General features: G+C 34.6%; 1 protein-coding gene across 2 annotated transcripts in view; it reads left to right on the plus strand.

Moving 5' to 3' along the window:
- The window catches only part of LOC139130346 (anoctamin-7-like), a 74,133-nt gene that overhangs the window by 30,608 nt on the left and 21,014 nt on the right, over nt 1-22,511 (plus strand). For both annotated transcript variants that reach the window (XR_011551834.1, XM_070696112.1), the window contains exons 8-13: nt 6,113-6,207; nt 8,261-8,382; nt 14,746-14,835; nt 15,388-15,537; nt 18,177-18,213; nt 20,772-20,881. Coding sequence is in view for 1 of the 2 variants with exons in the window: in XM_070696112.1 (XP_070552213.1) it covers nt 6,113-6,207; nt 8,261-8,382; nt 14,746-14,835; nt 15,388-15,537; nt 18,177-18,213; nt 20,772-20,881 (604 nt within the window). In the remaining variant the exon portion in view is untranslated. The remainder of the gene's footprint in view (nt 1-6,112; nt 6,208-8,260; nt 8,383-14,745; nt 14,836-15,387; nt 15,538-18,176; nt 18,214-20,771; nt 20,882-22,511) is intronic.

Consider the following 22,511-nt stretch of genomic DNA (forward strand, 5'->3'; position numbering starts at 1 on the left):
TAATGATACTTTTATTTTATAATTTATTTGTGATCTTTGCTGTATCATTGATGTACATTTTTAGCTCCGCTGTCAGCGACGCGGAGCTTATCAAATACGTTGATTTTCCGTCCTCGTCGTCTGTCAACATTGCCTTCTCCTCTGAAACTGCAAGTCCAATTGCTTTGAAATTTTATATGCAGTTCACTTGGGGTGACCTCACTTAAGTTTGAGGGAAACCTAAGTCCAGCGACATTGACCGTTTATCCCTTCCAAAATCACCCTTGAATAAAATGCAGCTCAAATTTGCAACATAATTGCATGCGCTGACGACTACGGCGCGACGAAAAGAGAAGTTGAAGTAGACGACATTTATGGAAATGAGCCCGGAATCTCATGGGCGCGAAAGGGCTCATGGGAGAAGCGTGCGTGACGTCATCGGCGATACAGACGATTGTAGCTTGCAGCTGGAGGAGTACCGTGAACAGTTTAGCGCGTTCGTAAGACGACTCTGGAGAGTTCGGACAGCGATATTTCTGACATCGAGTATTACTTTTCCACACTGAAATCAAACCATACTAATTTGAACCAAGATATGTAATAATGGGAAAGTATCTCCAAACATCGTTCGTAATTCCGCGGAGGGAGTCACTGTGCTTGTAGGCCTACAGACCCTGAACTGGATTGGAGACCTGACACTGAGTGACTCTGCGATCCTTCAGCGTTACGTTTCTAAAACAGAGTTTTCTTTATCAGTCGCTTAAAATTAATTTTTGGTTCGTGAATGATACGTAAGTCGAGCTTAGCCAGATCTTTAAGGTTGCGAAATCTTCAATATATATCGGAAAATATTTATTCGCAATTTGACAAATGTATAGCGTCGTCTTTTTTTCGAAGTTGGTGTCGAACTTAGGAAGTCGGGCTTACTCAGATCTACAAAGTGATGAAATCTCCGATATAATGGATATTTGCCCGCTATTTAAAACAATAGTATCGTCTATATTGTTGTAAAGAATGCATTTCAAACAAGACCAGCCAAAACTCTCGACGATGTCCGATATGTCCTCTGTTCAGGTCTCGATCGCCAAGTAAAAATGTATTACATGTAAAGAATGTTATTCGTGCAAGGCAATCCCCAACTCACGGTGATATCTGATCGGCCCTCTCGACGAAGTTCCGATTGTAGTGTATGAAAGTTCGTGTGGAAATTTAATGAAAAAATCCTTTCCATGTAAAAAATGTATTTCGTGCATGAATAATTCTAATAATGTAAAACATACATTATTCTTAACTACCGGCCATGGATGCTATGAACTAAGAGTTGGACAGAGGTGGTCGGTGGTCAGACCTGTTAGGCACGTGGTGAAATCTCCGATATACATCGGATATTTACCCACATTTTGACAAAGTAGCGTCTAGTATCAGAGTTAATGTCCAAAGTCGCCGATATTTATCGGATAAATATCCGTGATTTCGCAGACCCGGCGTGCCGACACCACACAGTGCACGTAAATCTAGTATCGTCTGGTATCGATATCGATATTAGCCTAGGAGTCCCGGTGCAATTGATATTTATTGAGTAAATATAATATCGGCGATTTCTCAGACCCGGCGTGCCCATCGAGACCCATCATTCTCGACCGCGGGCCATCCGGGTACTTGCGGATTCTTACGTCATTTTTGCGTCAGCGCCGTTGGAAGTTTGAATTTTTCAACCACCAAAGAAATATTCAAAGTTTCAATATACATAAATGACATAACTTTTAGTTCTGCTTTTTTCCACACAATTTCTGTATCATTCTCTCTTCTGTATCGTCTGATCTCTCATTCACCTCGCTCGTATGCGTTTCACCTACTGACGTCACTCCGCGGTCGAGAATAGGCAAGAAGTCATTCCAGTATCTTGTAATATCAATATTACCAGATATAGTCACGAAATTGCCTATATTTATCGTGTATATAAGAGCGATTTCGCAGATCCGGGCTGTCGAGATGAGAGACGCTTTGTGTAGTTTCGTCTTCGGATTTTAGAGTCCCGAAATCGCCAATATTAACATTTAGGCCTAGGCCTATCTGGTTAAAACCGGCGGTAATAGGCTGACTCAGCATGTCAAGATACGAACCGCATTGTGTAGTACCGTCTTGTATCGGTATCAGAGTCCCGAAATCACTTATAAAATCATCCTGAAAGAAGTAGAACATAACTTTGTATCTTTTGAGATTTTAAAACTCGCCCGACTTTCTTTAGCCACTGTCTTCGAAAAAGCTGTTCTGTGGGACGACGATAAAAGCTGACTCCGTTTGTTCTTCCTTGAGTGATTTTGCACTCAACTGAACAACAGTTAATAATTTTTAGCTACTATAGACTATAGTCTATAGAAGCTATTGGGATGGGTATCCGTCCGGCGTCCGTCGTCAGTCTGTATGTATGTATGTATGTATGTATGTATGTATGTATGTATGTATGTATGTATGTCCGTTTGTGAGGCGTCCGTCCACTCAAATATCTTGAGAACCGCAGTATTTACAGATTTGATATTTGTTGTGTAGATGAAAAATATGATTTTGAGAAACGATTTTTTTTAATTTTTTGATATTGTTGAAAATAGGCAAATTAATGCCAAAAAAGGTGTTTTTGGTAAAAAATCTTCTTCTTCATAAGCGCTAGTCAGACAGCTTTGTTATTTGGTATACAGGTCCCTAGGGATAACCCAAATTAGATTTGTTCAAATTGTGATGAAATATGCAAATGTGTATTTTAAAGGAATATTTTGTCATTTTGGGTCAAAATTTGACTTACATTGTATGTAATTCTTGTACTGTATAAACCCTATCAATTCACCCAGAAAAAAATAATTAATATGATTTTAAATAATTGAATTAATTAGGAAATCATCAAAGCCAAAATAATTTTAGTGTGGAATTATCAGAAAGTTCAACTTTTTTTGACAGTTCATAGTGAAATGCTTACCATCTTGGAGGATTAAAACATGTAAAGGCAACTTTCCTGAATCCCAAGTTTGATATATTCTGAACCACCATTTATGTTATCTAAAAGAAATTGCTCATAATAGTTTGTCATGATAGGGTGGTGAAATAAATAGAGATAGAGAAAGTTCTAATTTCCATTTATGCTTGACTTGGTAAGGATAAAATAAGATTACTTTTTGAGGAAAAAAATAGAGTTGTCAATTAAAAGAGTGGTCAAAGTGATAGGGTTTTTATGGTAAAGCTGGGCTGTAAGATTCCTCGTGCTATTTATAGCAATTATGCAATCTATGTAAACAGTGCAATGAAAGTGTAACATGATTCCTTATAATGCTTTTGATGACCTTGAACTTCTTAAGTTACAAACATTTGTCTCTTCAGTGTGCTTTCTCTGAGTACGTACAGTCTCAACTTATTCAACAGAACTTACTTACAATGTTACTTTGAAAGTTAAAATGTGCTTGGTTAAGGTAATATGCGCCTCGAAAGTGAAAGACTTAAACTTTTTCTCAAACTTTCCTCAATGAAACTTTCGACCATTGTCTTACCAAAGCAAGAATAAAAGTCAGGGGTCACCGTGCAAACTTTGATACTAGAGAGCCAAATTACTTGAAATTTCTTGATATTTCAAAATCAAAATGGCCACCATCCCTGTGTTAACTCTATGGGGAAAAATAAAATTTTCGATTTTCGAAAAACTAAGACGGTGAAAACATTTTTTTCATCGAGAGCTTCAAAATAAGCCGCCACAAGTGGTAGGTCAGAAGAGAATTGATAACATTTGAAAGTCCAAATTTCTGTCCCCGAGGCGCGTTCTACCTTAATAGGATGAAAATACTGATATTAAAAGATAACCAGCTCAAGATTCTTTATAACCTGACAGATATGCTGTTTTATTATGACGTAAATCTTGATTTAAGCAAGTCTTGTTTACTTTAGTTAGAATGTAATTAACTCTCGTTTATTTGCTATTATAGACTAATATAGTCTGATGAAATATGCAAATCTGTATTTTTACGGAATTTTTTCCATTTTTGGTCAGGCCATCCTGAAATGAGCTATCAAAGAGATCCACCTTCTTCATCAATACATGTGTCACAAAAGGTTATTCTCTACATAACACAGCAGAGCTCTGTCAACTGTTGAGTCGCTTGTTTTTTCAAAACCTCTGGTCAGACAGCTTTAATATTTGGTTTACATGTCCCTAGGATGACCTTAGTGAGATAATTTCATACAGTCAGGAAATACTTAATTTTGTATCCATGTCTATAGTAGCTTCAGGGACTTTGGCCCTATGTTTTATGCTACTGATGAGAATTAAAGAGTCGTAACGCGCAGAACTGCACTCCTGCAGTCATAGACTCCAATGCTTTGGTAAGCGGTCACACAAGTTCGTGTATCACCGATGACGTCACGCACGCTTCTCCATGAGCCCTTTCACGCCCATGGGATTCCGAGCTCATTTCCATAAATGTCGTCTACTTCAATGTCTCTTTTCGTCGCTCCGCAGTCGCCGTGCGTGCAATTATGTTGCAAATTTGAGCTGCATTTTATTCAAGGGTGATTTGGAAGGGATAAACGGTCAATGTCGCTGGACTTAGGTTTCCCTTTAAGTTTGTTCAAATCGTGGTGAAATTTGCATATTTGTATTTTTGGGGCAGTTTTTGCTGTTTTTTGTAAAAAAATCTTCTTCTCTGAAACCGCTTATCTCATTGCTTTGAAATTTGATATGCAGTTTACTTAGGGTGACTTCAATCAGATTTGTTCAAATCCTGGTGAAAGTTGCATATTTGTATTTTTAAGGCAATTTTTGTCGTTTTTGGTAAAAAAATCTTAATAAACATCTTCTTCTTCAAAACTACTGTCAGATAGCTTTGATGTTTAGTACATAGGTCCCTAAGGATGATCTCTTTCAGATTTGTTCAAATTGTGCAGATTTAGGCAAAATAGCATTTTAAGGCAATTTTTGCCATTTTTGGTCAAAAAATGTATTTCTCAAAAAGTGCTGGTCTGATAGCTTTGAAATTTGGTATACAGGTTTCCGTAGATGAACTAAGTAATATATATTGAATTTCTGATGAAATCTGTAATTTTGTATTTTACGGGCAGTTTTTGCCATTTTTGGTCAAAAAATGTGTATTTCCAAAACTACACATCTGATAGCTTTGAAATTTGGTATACAGGTTCCTATAGATAAACTAAATGATATTTATTGAAATTGTGATGAAATCTGCAATTTTGAATTTTTAGGGCAAATTTTGTCATTTTTGGTCACAAACGTGTTTCTCAAAAAATACTGGTCTACTAGCTTTGAAATTTGGTATACAAGTTTCTACAGATGAACTAAGTAATGTATATTGAATTACTTATGAAATCTGCAATTTTGTATTTTTGGGGCAATTTTCGCCATTTTTAGTCAAAAAATTTCTTTCTCAAAAACTCAAAGTCGATAGCTTTGATATTTGGTATACAGTTTCCAAGGGATTATTGTAATATATGATATATTAAAATTATGGTGAAATCTGCAATTTTTATTTTGGGGGCAATTTTTGACATTGTTTGGTCAGAAAATTTTATTCTCAAAAAAACTACTCATCAGACAGCTTTGGTTGACGTGTTCTTAGGGATGATCTGATGTGATATATTCAAATTATGATGAAATCTTCAATTGTGTATTTTTGCAGCTATTTTAGCTACTTTTTCTGGTCACTGAAATGAGCTATCAAAGATTTCCACCTTCTTTATCAACATGTGTCAAAAATAGTTATTCATTACATAAACAAGGCAGAGCTATATCGGCCGCTAGGACACTTGTATTTGTACATTATAGATCTAAGACTGTGTAAATATACAGTCTCGCTTGTTTTTCACTGTTCCCTAATACTCCAGCTTTGTTTATTTGTCATTTGCCGTAGTTCTCTCCCTACATTTTAGCCAGGCCTACCACTAGGCCTACTTGCAACAGACTGATATGCAAATGAACAAATGTTATCAACTAATTAATGGCCCAACAACATATAATCGCTTTCAAATTGTTCTTATTGTAAAGCTTTCTGCATGAAGTAAAGGTGAAATATAAATGATTTTTGCAAAAGTACTTGTGATATTTTATACAATATATTCACAGTTTCTTTGTACTTTGCAGGGTGACTCAGATTGGTCTAGATGTCTTTTCTATTGTGAAGGAATCCTTTGACAATAAAGTGACTCCATACTTTGGCATTATCATTTGTCTTTGGGGTAAGTTTCAAATGTGGAATTGCCTTGTGAAATATGGCTTCCTTCACTTTTTAATTATGCCTGCAAAGATTAAATTAATTTAAGTGTTGTAACTGCTGAACACCAAATGTAATCATTGTTATGACTGCACTTTATTAGGGGCCCATTAGCCCTGTGCAGGTTGGACCCTCTATTGTATTTGCTCAGGATCTTTCTTTCTTCTTCTTCTCCTTCCTCTTCTTCTTCCGTAAATTCTTTGCAAAGCTAGATCTCTGAAATTGTGGCGTGTGGCCTTTTCAAACTTGTAGGACTTCTTAGGCATACTAAGTGCTGGTACACCTGACCCTTTATATTTCGATTGATCATGTGACATCGCTGCCATCTTGTATCAAAATTTTAAATTCCCCTAAATTGCATAAAACTTGAGTAATCAAAAACTCTCTTGTGGAACTTTTTAGCCCATATGTCCTAGATACGCCATACCAAATTTCAAGGTCATACACCCTATTGTTTTTGAGAAGATTTTTAAGTGATTTAAAGTAATATTTTGAGTACCTCATTAATTATGCCAAATCAGAGGACTCCGCCGGCTACACAGAGTAAGTGGCCATCATGCTACACACAATTGTCTCTATCACCACTCTATCACCAATGATGTCACATACGGTCCTCCCATGAGCCCTTGCAGGCCCATGGGATTCCGGATAAATGTTGTCTACTTTAAATTCTCTTCTCGTCGCGCTGTAGTTGTTGGTGCATGCAAGTATGTGGCAAATTCGAGTTGTACTTTATTCAAGAGTTATATTAGCAAGGATAAATGGTGAAATTCACTGCAATTGTGTTTCCCTTTAAACTCAAGGACCACATTTTTGACTTCATTACCATGCCAACTGGTCACATGACCAACCAGCCATCTCCAATTGAAAGTTTAAATCCATCTGATTTGCATACAATCAATCAAAATTCTGTTAACAGTATTTGTAGATCATAGGGCAAGGCTCCTTTATGCCCAAATTCAAGGTCATATTCAAAGCCCACTTTGAGAAGAAGATTTTTACAGTATTGTATTTTTCACATTTTCAATGACCTTTGACCTCTGCTGTACCTCTGCAGCTGAGCTAATGCAATGGCTTATTCTGACCTATGAAGGGCCTTGGAGGGTTACAGTCTAATGAACATTGAACTTAATGATCCATTTTATAGCCCTTGTTTTTTTGACGATAACTTTGTCCCCGGTGTTATGTGAGTGGTCTATATCAATCAAGTTGTTTTTAACTTTACATAGTAGTAGCAAGTAATCAAAGAAAGAAATAGTATACAAATGATATACAAAGCAGGGTGTGTTGACTGACAAGACAAGTTGTCTCACTTTTTTCAGAATTACTCTCCCGTAGGTGGTATATGAATTTAAAAACCTGGCAAATGTTTGACTGTGGCAGGTACAGACTTTTAAGGTGGAGGGACTACCCAATACCAAGAATATTGTCATTTTCTAGCAATCACATACATTGTAGCTTGTAAAATGGCTGTTCCCAATCTACTTTTTGATATAATTTACATTCAATTATCCATTACACAGTCTACCCCATGATTTTGAGCTCTCACATGACTTTATTACAAATTTGACCTGTTCAAAGAAAACAATAGTTATAGTGGATAAAAATATTATTTCATTACACTTGTGATTCTCAAGTATCTCAATGTGGTATACGTGATAATCAGTCAGTGTTATAATGGAATGCAAAAATGTTTGGCAACATCCTGTCGATTAATTACAAATTGACTTATTTAATTATGTTTTGTAATTAGTGTGGCAGCCCACATTGGTTTTATGTTTTCACCACCATGGAACTCATTTTTAATCAAAGATCCAATTAATGAACATGACTAGCTGCTCTCCAAGGACTTGTACTCAAAGTACTTATTTTCAAGTGGGGACTGTGTCATCAATGATGACTTCTTGTGTTTGCAGTAACTTACATCTATTGTTAACAGGTACTATAAACGTAGATATTGCTTTATAGGGTTTTTTATTTGTTTAGTATCTACATTGGTTTCTATTATTTGCCAACAGGTACCTTGTTTCTTGAAATATGGAAACGAAAGAATGCAAGACTTGCTTATGAGTGGGATGTTGATACATTTGAAGACAATGAACCAGATCGACCCCAATTTTATGGTACAAAGGAAAGAATTGTAAGTTTACATAATTCAAATGACATTCTCATGTATCTCAACAATTGGCCTCCACCAAAATCAAATGATGTGCAGTGACTACTACAATGTACTACAGACAGAGATAAAATGATATCATGCAATAACAATACACAAAAACTGGTGAAAGCTGCAAGCAGCAATGACAATACATATCATGAGATGATGAAAACAAAGTAAATAACACACGTCAACAATCTGATGGGGGCCATGGATAATAGTTTTATATGAATTAGTCTATTCTGTGACCCAAGTAAACAGTACATGGCAATTGAATAAAGATTACAAAAGCACAACTGTGTAAGGTATTGAGACTTACAATAACAACATGCAAAAACGAGTACATTGAATATCAACCCATGTCTGAAAGAAGTCCACATAAACTTTTGTGATTAATAAATATACAGTAAGTAGTAGAGAGAAAAATTGAAATTATCTTCAGTGATAAATATGTTTAAATAGAGTGGGAAGAGAATGCAAGGGGTTGGTTTCTGCATATTGGCTGTTATGTTTTTTCTGTGATAAATACTAAAAATAGATTGTTGGCATGTATAACTTATGTTTAAACAAAAAATTGGTGGGATAATTGCAGGAAGTGTTTGATTGTAATGACCTTTCTGTTGTTGTGGGCAAACTATTTATTTAATAAATCAAAAACAAAGAGACTTGTAATATGTTCACTGCTTATGGACATCTACGTATGCAAAGTTGTCTGAATAAAGTGGCAGTATGGGCACATAAATGGAATGTAATTAAATGTGTAATTTTCTTTAGACGGATCACAGCACCTATGGTCTTAGTATTTGGTGTACAGGTACACCCAGGGGTGGAGATGTGAATCTATTCAAATGAACATGTCAGTATCAAAAATATGCAAATGAGGGCAAAAAAGAAAAAAATCCTTGATTGCTAAAACTCTTTAACTGTTGGTCCGATTTGGTTTTTGGTATGCAGGTTCCTTTAGGTATTATAAATTAGGTATGTACAAATTGGTGTAAAATTTGTATGTTTGTATCTAGGGGTAAGTTTTTCAGTTTTTAGTCAAAAAATCTCTGCAATCACTTGAAAGTCTGATTGCTTTGAAAGTTAGTATTCATGTTCCTTTTGATGACCTCAGTCAAGTTTGTACAATTTGTTTTGAAATTTTAATATTTGTAATTTTGGGGCAATTTTTCCAATTTTTGGTCAAAAAGTTTTTCCTCCAAAAACTACTGATCTTATAGCTTTAATATTTTGGTATACAGGTTCCTAAGGTTGATCAAAAGGTGATGTATTCAAATCTGATGGAACCTGCAATTTTGTATTTTTGGGGCAAAAATATTTTTTTCACAATAATTACTTGACTGATTGCTTTGACATTTGGTATACAGGTTTCTAGGGTTTATCTTAATATGATATACTGAAATTAGGTTAAAATCGCCAATTTCGTATTTTGGGGCAATTTTTTTCCATTTTTGGTCGAAGTTTTTTCCCCTCAAAACAACTGATCTGATAGCTTAATATTTGGTGTACAGGTTATGTTAATAATATGTCTTGAAATTAGGATGAAATCTGCAGTTTTGTATTTTTGGGGCAATTTTTCTAAGTTTTGGTCAAAAAATTTTTTTCTCAAAAATTACTTGTCTGATTGCTTTGATAATTAGTAAACAGATTCCTACGTAATAATGTAAATTAGGTTGAAATTGGCAATTTCGTATTTGCAGGGCAAGTTTTGCCGTTTTTAGACAAAAAATTTCTTTCTAAAAATGCCTTATCTGATACCTTTGATATTTAGTAGACACGTTCCTAAAGATGATTATAATTAAAAATATGGTAAAATTATGGTAAAATCTTTAATTACTGTATGTATTTTTGCAACTATTTTGCCAGTTTGGTCAGGCCGACCTGAAGTGGGCTATCATAGATTTCCTCCATCAACACATGTGTCACAAAAAGTTATTCTCAAGATTACACAAAGAAGCTCTATCCGCTGCTAAGACGCTTATTTGAAATTTTCCGAGAAATATCTTCAATTTTTAGCTCCCATATATGCATATGTATATATGCAAATAGGAGGTATTCGTATAAGGTGGGAAAATGTTGTCTGTATGTATGTATGTATGTATGTATGTCCGTCCACATCAAAAACTCCTAAACCGTAGCACCTACTGTCTTAGTATTTGGTGCACAGGTGCACCTAGGGGTGGAGATGTGAATTTGTTCAAATGAACATGTCAGTGCCAAAAATATGCAAATGAGGGGAAAAAAAGGAAAAATCCTGCAAATGGCTAAAACTCAGTAAGCATTGGTCAGATTTGATTGAAACTTGGTATGCAGATTTCTTTAGGTATTCTAGATTATGTGTGCAAAAATTGGGATGAAATTTGCATGTTTGTATTTTTAGGGTATTTTTTTCCGTTTTTAGTCAAAAAATCTTGTTCTCTGAAATCGCTCACCTGATTGCTATGAAACTTAATATTCATGTTCCTCAGGATGGCCTCAGTCATGCTTGTACAAATTGTATTGATATTGTCATATTTGTAATTTTGGGGCAATTTTCCCAATTTTTGATAAAAAAATTTTTTATCCAAAAACTACTGATTTGATAGCTTTGATATTTGGTATACAGGTATCTAAGATTAATCTCAATATAATGTATTGAAGGTATGTTGAAACTGGCAATTTTTTTTTATTTTGGGGGCAATTTTTGCCTTTTTTGGTCAAAAAATTTTTCTCCTAAAACTTCTGATCTGGTAGCTTTGATATCTAGTGTACTAGGTACAGGTTCCTAGGGTTTATGTTAATTAGATATATTCAAAATTAGGATGAAATCTGCAATTTTGTATTTTGGGGGCAATTTTTCTCATTTTTGGTCAAAAAATTTGTTTCTCAAAATTTACCAGTCTGATTGCTTTGATATTTAGTAAACCGGTTCTTAGGGTTTTTGTTAATAAGATATATTGAAATTAAGTTGAAATCCGGAATTTTGAATTTTTGGGGCAACTTTGCGAAACTGTCAGTTTTACTGGGATATCTTTCATTTTGTATTTTTAAGTTTTTTTTTGGTAATTTTATACCTACTGGAACTAAGAGTATATAATGTGGTGATTTAGCATTTGATATGGTAAACTGTATTTGGTGTTGAAATGCGGTAAAAAAATCCTGACAGATTTTGAAAAAATTCCAAACAAATGCCAATAACAAATTCAGCCAGAGAAGGTTTGACAAAAAGAAAAGGTGGGAGAGTGGGGAAAAAAGAATGTACAATGGATGGGATAAAAAAGATAATGTACCTCATCGATCTTCCAGACACCGTCCCTTATCAAATGGTCCACCCGATGTATTTTTGTGCGCAATTAACCATGCAGTGTATTTTAGTTTAAGATGTCAAGTTAGGTAAGGATTTGAAAGGAATAGTCAAGTTCACCACAGTTTAACTTTATCTCTTGTGTCATCATCCTTGTGTAATTGGTTAAGTTTGTAAGTTGTTCCAGATGTGGATGCACCAGCTGTTCTGGAAGAAAACAATGTTTACTTTTCCCTGTAGGGTTTCTGAGTTGATGATTGTATGTTGAAATTTCTCCATGTATCTGGTGTATGGGCAAAGTGTAAACATTGGTTGCATGTTATTTATTTCAGTCTATGTCAAATATTGTAAATGAAAAATCAAGAACAGTTTACTGTGTGCTTGTAAAAGATAACATATTTGTCAATACATAAACTTCCTTGCAGATTGATTGTCTTAAAGATTATCACAGAAGTAGAAAAGGAAAAGAAACTAATCAAATTGCTGTAACATATTTACCCTCAGTGCCTGTAGGCCTATATTTACAGCAACTATTTTATCATTACATTCAGCTGTTGTTATATCTTTATCACTCTCCATGGGCCAAGGCACACTTGGGGTCAATGTCATCACTCTGTGCCAGTCTGTGTATGTCTGTCTGTCTGTATATGTATGTCCATGTTTCATACAATTGTTAACTTGTTTTGATAACTATATGGGAGCGAACAGTGATGTTGTCACTATTTTTTGTTTTGGTAAAGTTTCTTCCTAATTGTTGGCCAAAAAAAAAATAACAGAAAGAGTCTGCTGTATTGATTTGAAATTTGGTTTATAATCCCTACAAATGTTCTCATACATATATTGCCATGTCAGAACGAGATGAACAATTGAAATATTTTTTTTTCTTTTTTGTTGGTAAAAATATCTTTACAACAACCACTTCCAATGCTGGTTTGAAATTTAGCATGAAGGTTCCATTGAGTGGTAGTACCATAACTTTATATTCAGATTGTGTTGATATATGAACAAAATTAACCAATTATTGTGAAAAAATTTTCTTATTTTTGGTAATTTTATACTTCAGGATCTTAGAGTACATAATGTTGTGAATTAGTAAGTATTGGATAAGGTAGTGTATTTTGAGTTGAAATGCAGTAAAAAAATCATTAGAAAACAAAACTGAAAGTGATTTTAGCAGGTTTGGCCTCCGACAAATATACTTTATAATTTTTAGCTTCTATAGACTATAATCTATAGAAGCTATTGGGATGTATAGTTGCTTTAATCTATAGAAGCTATTGGGATGTATATACGTCGTCTGTCTGTATGTCTGTATGTATGTATGTATGTATGTATGTATGTATGTATTTATGTCCGTTTGTGAGGATGTCCGTCCACTCAAATTTCTTGAGAACCACAGTACTTACATATGTAACATTTCTTGTGTGGGTGCAAAATATGATAATAAGAAATTGGTTTCTTCTGATTTTTGATATTGCTGAAAATATGCAAATTAGCTCCAAAAAAGGCGTTTTTGGTAAAAAATCTTCTTCATATATGATCAGATAGCTTTGATATTTGGTATACAGTTCCCTAGGGATGACCCAACTTAGATTTGTTTTTGGGGATGGGGGTAATTGTCGGGGGGCAGTTGTCCAGGGGGCCAGTTGTCCTAGAACCCTTTATCACTCTCCATGGGCCAAGGCACAGTAGGAGGCCAAGATCAAGTTTGTGGAGCTCATAACTTGATAATTTACACATTAAATGTGGCCAGCTTCAAAATTTTGAATGCTTTGATGGTGATCTATAAAAGAATGGAATCTTGTAGATGTTGATAAAAGAATGAGAAAAAATGTATAATCTTTCATAATCTGCAATATTTCTATTGTTAAGAGAGTTATTACTTTGTTATTTGGTACATATATTGGGAGGGACAATGTATGAAGTATTTTTGTTGGAAAGCATAAAATTGGTATATATATATTTTTGATGTTTTTTCGATTTTTGGTCTAAAGTATTGTGTTCAGGAATTACATATCAGGTAGCAGGTATCAATTTTGGATTTTTAATTTCAAAATATTGATGAAATTTGGATAAGTGAATGTGAGTGAATTGGAAGACATAAATTTGTTATTGTCATGTGTAATATTAACCAGTGCAGCTGACACAAAAATTTTACAATTTTACAAAAAATTAGCATGAAAATATCTATATGTTGAGTTTAAAAGAAGTTTTTGGGTTCAGATTTAGTAAAGTTTTGTGTGTTTTATTAAAAAATGCCAATTATGATATTCCTGAAGTCCTTGGTTCAATTGCAACAAATTGAGAATTGCTGCACATTTTACCTGTGTATTTGTGATAGATACATGCTCAACTGTAAATGAGTATTCTTTCAAGTGAAGTCAACATTACCAAATAAAATGCTAATCAGCAATAACAGCATAAACTTCATGAAAATCTCAGTAAACATTGGTCAGATAGTCTTGGCAAGGCAGCCAACATACTATATTTTACAAAAAGTGTTGCATTGAAGTCACTATGAGTGAATCTAAAATAAGTTGTAGTATACAGATCTTGTGAACAACCAGCCTTTCATTTTCAAGATTCAGGATAACATAAGTATATTCACAAAAATTTCATCTGTATAGACAATAAACTTTGCTGCTTAATCCAACAAGGTCAGGTTACTAATCACAAACTCTTACATCTGAAGATGTAAATATGACAACAGTGTATGAAAAAAAAATGCTTTGAAATTTGGTTTTAAAGTTTTTTGTTTCTTTCCATCGTCATATTGTATATTTATGGAATTGTTTATCTGTTAAATAAAATCTTTTGTGCAAATCCCTGATTGATGCTTTTAAATTTGGTCAGAAGGGCTTTTAAAACAGATGTACATATTTGATGCCACAGGCTTCTTGGTATATATAAGTTTGTGCTTGGAAGTTTCCCCATTTGTCTATGATACTGCAATCCTTGTTTTAACTTGGTGGCAGAGTGGGATATACCATCACTCTGGCTTTCAATGTGTAACCAAATGTGAGCACAGTGTCATTGATGCTATTTTTCATGTTTTTCAGGATCCTGTGTCTGAACTTCCAGATTGGTACTATCCATTCTACAGACAGTTTATCAAGTTTATGATGTCTTGTGGAATTCTCATTTTTATGGTAAGAAGTATCCAAAAATTTAAAGGCACAAGCTCTGAGATTTTTGAATTATCTTTTGTATGATTTTTATTTTACACAAAAAGTATTTTATGTTGCCTACAATGATGTATGATGAGCAGTTACTATATTTGTGTGGTCAAGGTAGTATTCATTGTGGACATAAAGCTTTTCATAGTTACCATCAAGAAAATGTTCTTTAGACCCTACTTACAGTGTAGTTAATAGCCTATGTCATGTGTACTTTGTAGTTTTGTGTATAAGAGGACACCTTTACTTTGGTATGGCAGATTGTATCACTAATTATGATATACCGGTACTAGGTTGCATGGTATTGCGTAAGTGTGTGTGATCAATGGTTGCAACAGTTGCCAACCATTTCATACTTCAATGGACAGTGCATCAAAAATTTTTCAAATGCACTTGACTATGAATATCACAAGCTCAAGGTCCATAAAAGCTATTAATATTGTGTATACACTTATTCTGGCTTGCAATGTGTAACAAAATGTGAGCACAGTGTCATTGATGTTTTTTTTTTTCCTTTTACTTAAGGTATGCCTAGTAATTGCAAGTGTTGTCGGTGTAATCATCTACAGAGTCATTGCTAGGGTTAACTTCAGTGACAACACAATTGAGGAATTCATCTTCTCAACTTTGATATCTTCTGTACTCAACTCTGTGTCAATCATGGTCATGGGAAAGGTAAGTTTTTAGATACTTAGGGAGCCTGATTCTGTACCAACATCAACTAGATAGGGCAAAGAACCTTTCTATGAAAATAGAGGTCTGTCAAATATACTATAGTACAGGACGTCACTTGCTTGCTTGCTTTTCAAAGATGAGACGACCAACTCTCGATGCTCTAAAAAATTCTGTTGTTGAGAAGTTCAAGGAATGCGAGTAAGTCGCACTTGTTTTTATAGTTTTCACATGTGATCTGCTGCAGTCTTTTTGCTCACCATCGGGAATGATAGCGGGTTTTTCATGCGCTTTTTCGCTTTCACTGTGACATGTACTATTATGGTCCCGGGTATGAAACCAAAATCAACTTCAGTTACACGTAAAAGCGATTCTTCATGACTTAAAATAAACGACTGAGGCGATACTCGACAGATTCACTGATTGTAAAACTGAAACGGCGACGTGTCGCTACACCCAGCGACACTCTCTTGACCACAGATAGAAATAGACCGGCACCGATCGTGAAGCGACCTTTCGCGTACGTTGCTGTGCTCTAGACCGACATAACAGTGTTCGATTGACAATTTAAAAACTAAGTCCAAAATATGGGCTGCTGTTTTAGAACCATATTTTCCAGTGAAGATTAAATAGAGTCTCATTGGCCCCCGTTTACGTTTTCTACACCGCTTATACTGCCGGCTGTCGTCAGCCATGTTGGAATTGCCTCTCTTATGAAGACGTACGCGTATGCGCAAAATAATGCATAAAAACTTACATAATCTCCTTCAAGGTATATCGATAATGCTGACATTAATCCGGACTGTTAAAACAAAAAGATAATAATAACTCGCGCAGTGGTTAGAAGGCCATGTTTTCACTAAAATTTCAGACATTTCCCAGTACAATGTTACCTCACAGTTTTCTCTAATACAAAGATCATATTTCAGGGGTTCAGAATATGAAATAATCACAAAAATCGCTAAAACTGACCAACGAACCTGAGTCACTACCTTAATGGAGAGGAGAAACCTTATCATGGTTCCCAAATCATTTCCAACATTTCCCTTAACCTAGCAAAAACACTGCATTAGGGAAAGACTGCATTAACTTGCATGGTACCTGAAACCCGGGTCCTTGCCTGACCAACTCGGGTGACAAACAGAAGACTTTTAATCCCCCAAGGTGTGAATGTTCCATTGTTATGTTTATCTAATCCAGCTGGTGCCATTGTAGGAAAGCCAAGTCTGTGAAATCATAGACAGTAGAGAAACAGGATGGGAAACTGCGGTATTTCCTTTGAACGAACTGTGCTGGAATAAATTACATTGGATTTGCATACCTATTGATAAAACAATGCAGTTACCATCCAACTGTCATACAATCTCACAAAACATGCTTGCAGGCCTTACATTCAGTGTGTCCTAAACACATCTTTTTCGTAGCAGAGAATAATCCCATTCAGAAGGAAAGCAATGTTTCTTTGTCGCATCTAGGAATAAATCAATCTTAAGGATAACCGAATCCGACTTCAATTGCATTACAATTTTATGCTGCAAATAAGTTCAATGAAGTCATTTCACTGTGAACTACCGCATCTCGGGCAGCGGCTTTCGCCCAGCTGATAATTTTGCAAAAATCAATTCACACGTTCCAATAGAGATCGCTTGTCGCCTCTTCACATTTCTTTTGTTCTTTGCGGTAGTTTCCCATCCTCTTTCTCGACTACGAAATTGATCCTCTAATAACTAAGTAGGGAAGTAGGGTATTCCTAAGTTAATGGAGCTTTCCCGTAATGGTATATTACAGTTATTCTACCAAAACTAGAAGATGATTTCCAATTTAGAATAGACTTGCCCCAAGTTTGCAGGCAAATAAATATCAAACTGTAAATTGAAGCAAATACTGTGGCAGACTTGTGTAGATCGTGAGGTGAATTCCTTGTTCAAATTTTGAACCTTCTTCTCTAATAACTGTTTAAATTATCAGTTACTAAATTTTTAGCTACCATAAAGACTATAGTCTATAGAAGCTATTCGGATGGGTATCTGTCAGGCGTCCATCTGTATGTATGTATAATATGTATGTCCGTTTGTGAGGATGTCCGTCCACTCAAATATCTTTAGAACTACACAAATAGATTTGATATTTGTTGTGTAGATGCAAAATATGATCATGAGAAACTTTTTTTATTTTTTGATATTGTTGAAAATATGCAAATTAGCACAAAAAAGGTGTTTTAGGTAAAAAATCTTATTCATAACCGATGGTCAGACAGCTTTGGCATTTGGTATACAGGTCCCTAGGGTTAACCAAACATAGATTTGTTCAAATTGTGGTGAAATATGCAAATTTGTATTTTAAAGGTATTTTTTTTGTCATTTTTGTTCAAAAATTTATTTAATCAAAAAGAATTTGTTTCTCAAAAACTACTTATCTGATATCTTTGATATTTGGTATACAGGTTCCTACGGGTTATCTAAGTGTGATGTATTGGAATATGATGAAATCTTCAATTTTAAGCTAATATTTGGTACGTCTTTAAATACCAAAATGAGCTTATATGGTGAGTCGGTGGCAAATAATCTGGCAAATTTCTAGTTTTTTTCAGTGCTGTATTGTTTTAGAACTTCTCACACTCATTACTTTTACATCATCCACAGGTGTATGAAATACTGGCCTATAAACTGACTGATTGGGGTAAGTCGGACTTATTATAAGAAAATAGACTGTTACTTCTTAGTAGTCATCAGGTCATATAATTATGCCATATATGGTAACTATCTATAATATTCAAGGAAATCCATCTTTCAAAGGCTCTGTTAGGCTCCCAAATCAACAACCTGCATTGATTGTCCATCATCAGAGAACATCATTCATTATATGTAAATACAAATTTTTCATGCTCAAATGTTTTTAATGGAAGCATTTCAATGAATCATATGTGAAAACACCATTAGGCAGCAAAATAATTTGTGAACATGGTCAAATAATAAAGATTTACCATATGTCAGTTTGTCTTTGTGTAATAGGTTTGTTACTCCATTCCACTCTAAAACTAAAGCCTGATGGTTAAAGTGTATATCTCACCTAATTTTTGTATGTCTGAACTTAATCGAATTGCATAAAACAATTATCATTATTTTGAAAAATCCATTATGATACCGCTGTAGTGGCAACTATTAAGTTATGTATTTCACTGTTAAAGTTGTGAAAAATTCACCCTGTCATGAAACGTCCGAGTTTATATTCGCCGCGTATTTTGTCACATGGCATGACATCAGAAGTGGCTAACGTGTGAGAGCAATCCTCTGTAAGTAATAGCTAACAGTGAATAATGACATTTACAAGTGCCTTATTAATAAATTTTTAATTTGCATAATAAATGAACGTTCCTGTTTTGAGTGATATGTCAAGAAATACTACATCAAATTTGATGAAACATGGTATAGATGTTGATTTCACAGTGCTGTAATACAATTCATTGACACTTAGCATTGTCATTTAAATTAATTGCTAATTTATTTGCATACATAATGCATTTTTGTTTAGTGCACATCTCTAGTCCTGTAAAATGAATAAAGAGTCAAGAGGCTAGGTTAGGTTATATAACCATTTATTTTACTTATGCTGATCAGTCAGAGCATGAAGACACAGTCCCTCTATCCATAGAGTGACTGTGATGAAGAAAAGGAGAGGAACTGATAGAGAAAACAGTGAGAAAAACTCAATAATAAGCTTATTAATAGTGTCTGGGCTGCCTGTGGCAATTTGCAGGATTTTTTCCTTTTCCCCCTCATTTGCATATTTTTGACACTGACATGTTCATTTGAACAATTTCACATCTCCACTCCTGGGTGCACGTGTACAATAATTACTAGGATAGTAGATGCTGCAATTTATGTGTGTATGTATATATGTCTGTCCCATATATATAGAGCTATAGGTCCGATTTTTTGCATATAGGGATAACTTAGCAATACAAGTTTTTTGACAAAATGTCACGTGACCTCAATGACCTTTGACCTGAAATATACATATTTGTCCATAACTCAGTAACCACAAGTGGTACACTCTTCATATTTGGTATGATGGAAGGCCTTATGACGCCACATACTGTACCTCATTAATTATGCACATATCTAATTCTGAGCAAGACAATAGAGCTTGATGTCTGATTTTTGGTATATAGGGATAACTATAGGATAGAAATTTTTTGACCAAATGTCATGTGACCTCGATGACCTTTTACCTAAAATATACCTTTACGTCAATAAATAAGTAACCACAAGTGCTATGTCCTTTATATTTAGCAGGATGGGAGACATTATGACAACACACGCTTTGCCTTATTAATTAAATATATATATATTAATATATATATAGTGCTAGAGTTCTGATTTTTGGCATATAGGGATTAATTAGCAATACCATTTTTTTTCAAAATGTCACGTGACCTCGATGACCTTTGACCTTGATTATACATATATATGCATAACTCAGTAACCACAAATTCTATACCCTCCAATTTTGATAGGATATTAGCTAAGACCTTAAGATGTCACATCTTGTACCTCATTTATTATTCGTGTATGTATTTCTTGGCTGGCCAATACAGCTAGAGGTCTGATCTTTTTTCCCGATTTAGAACCATAACTGAGACATGCCTCATGTGTTTCAAATTGGGAACAACGACATAGACCTAGCTATGTGCCCATAGATCTCAACATATACACTCCAGTGATACTTCTTAATGACCACATTTCCCTGCCCCTTAAGACTAATTCTCCTACTACAAGTGGGGACTATGTCATTGTCAATGACTTGGTATACCTGTGTTAACTGTAAGAAGTTTGGATAAGATAGTGTCTTGTTTCATTTTCTTTTTGGGGTTAAAGGCATTTCTGGTGATCCCTGGGATCGCCTTTGTTCTGGTCTGTAAGAGGATTATGGAGGTGCGATAGCCTTTTGTTTTCCATTGAAAGTATAATCTTCTTGGTAAATTTTTTGATGAGACAATCTGGCGCCAATGAATGCCTTTAATGATAAAAAAGCATGTAGCGAATAAATTTAAAACAAGAACAAAACAGTTCAGCAACACAGTGTCAGTCAATGAAACCTGTAGTTATATGAAATTCTCCCAGATAACACACTGGAATTTTCTTAAATAAAGAAAATGTTCATTTTTGTGATGGTCCGTTTATCTCTATACCTTACATACATGTAATGACAATAATTTCTTTATCTTGTTTATGCAGAGAATCATCGTACCCAGACATCTTACGATGATGCATTGATCATCAAAATATTTGCGTTCCAGTTTGTCAACAGCTATGTATCTTTGTATTACATTGCTTTCTTCAGAGAAGTAAGTAACAATCCTATTTCCTACAATGTGCTTTTTTGTTGATTTGCATGCATTGCAGTCAGTCCTGTGTCTATCTAAGTTTGCTTCTGTCGGAGCAAAATGCCACATTTAAAACTTTTTATAACTGCTACATGTGGTAGACATGTTGCATAGAAAAAATAATTGAACAGATGGAACATGATTTTATGATAATTATATTCTCCATTCATAGTAACTTGTCATAAGTTGATTACATACTCAACGGATGCTTATTATTAAACTGTACATAAATGTATTACTTTATATTATCCATTAGTATTTCAAGGAATGTTTGAGGAATGTTTTTAGGAACTATGATAAATATTAATGGAATGGAATTGAATGAAGAGAAATTGTGAAAAGCAAGAAATTGTAGCTGCAAAATGATTCTTTCAGAAATTACATTCATGTATCATGATTTTCAAGAGATTTGTGATATTAAACTTTTTCACTGCTACGATCTGTCCATAAATTCACAGCACACCACCTACAGTGAAAGTAATGCCACACACACCCTCTATATCAACAATATACAAGACATAATAAACTTTTGGCCAGTTATTTCAACTTCCAGTTTGAGCAACAGTCTATGAAACAGAGTACAATAGGAAATACAGCCAGCTATTTGAAATCTGCCTTGAGGAAAAAAATGAAAATTGTAATTTGTATGAACATGTGTACAAACGGGTGAACAGACTTAATGCATTTAGCACACAGGAAAAGAGAGAGACAGGAGAAGACGACTCGTTTAAGAGCACTAAAAGATCACAACAAAAAGTATATAAGCAACAAAAATTGTTAAACAAATAGGCTGATTTTCTGTCTTCGTCCTTCATCCATCCTTTTGTCTATCGTCCTTCTGTCGTCCATCAACAATTGCGTTTGTCTCTGAAACTCCATGTCCAATTGCTTTAAATTATTATGCAATTCACGTTGGGTGACCTCAGTTAGGGTTGTTTAAATTGTGTGCGAAATATTTAAATTTGTATTTTTAAGTTAATTTTTGTTATTTTAGGTCAAAAGTGTTTAAAATCTTCTTCTTCAAAACTGCAGGTCTGCAGTCTGCTTTGATATTTGGGGTATAGGTCCTTAGGGATGATCTATTTCAGATTAGTTCAAATTGTGCAGAAATACCAGTATGTATATTTGTATTTTGAAGGCAATTTTGGTCATTTTAGTCAAAAATTTATTTTACAATTACTGTTTGTCAGACAGCTTTGATATTTGGTATACAGGTTCATAGGGATGATCAAAATATATTCAAATTATGATGGGATTTACATTTTTGTATTTATAAGGCAATTTTTGTGATTTTTGTTAAAAAAATTTATTTCTTTAAAAGTACTCATCCATTAGCTTTGATATTTGGTAAACAGGTTCCTACAAATGAACTAAATGTGATATGAGCGTTAGTGTTTCAAGAGCTCTGCAGTGTGTGGAGGGGTCACAGTCAGAAAAATTGTAACAACTTAGCTCGGTTATTGAACCAATCTTTTTGAGATTGGGGATTTGGAAGAGAAGTTTTGTCTTTGGCTTCTCCGCTAGGCAATTGGGAAACGTACGTTGTGAGTTCAAACCCGATTGAAACCACCGTATTTTCTACCCTGGGTTG

The sequence above is a fragment of the Ptychodera flava genome, chromosome 4 (assembly GCF_041260155.1).
Source record: "Ptychodera flava strain L36383 chromosome 4, AS_Pfla_20210202, whole genome shotgun sequence".
Lineage (NCBI taxonomy): Eukaryota > Metazoa > Hemichordata > Enteropneusta > Ptychoderidae > Ptychodera > Ptychodera flava.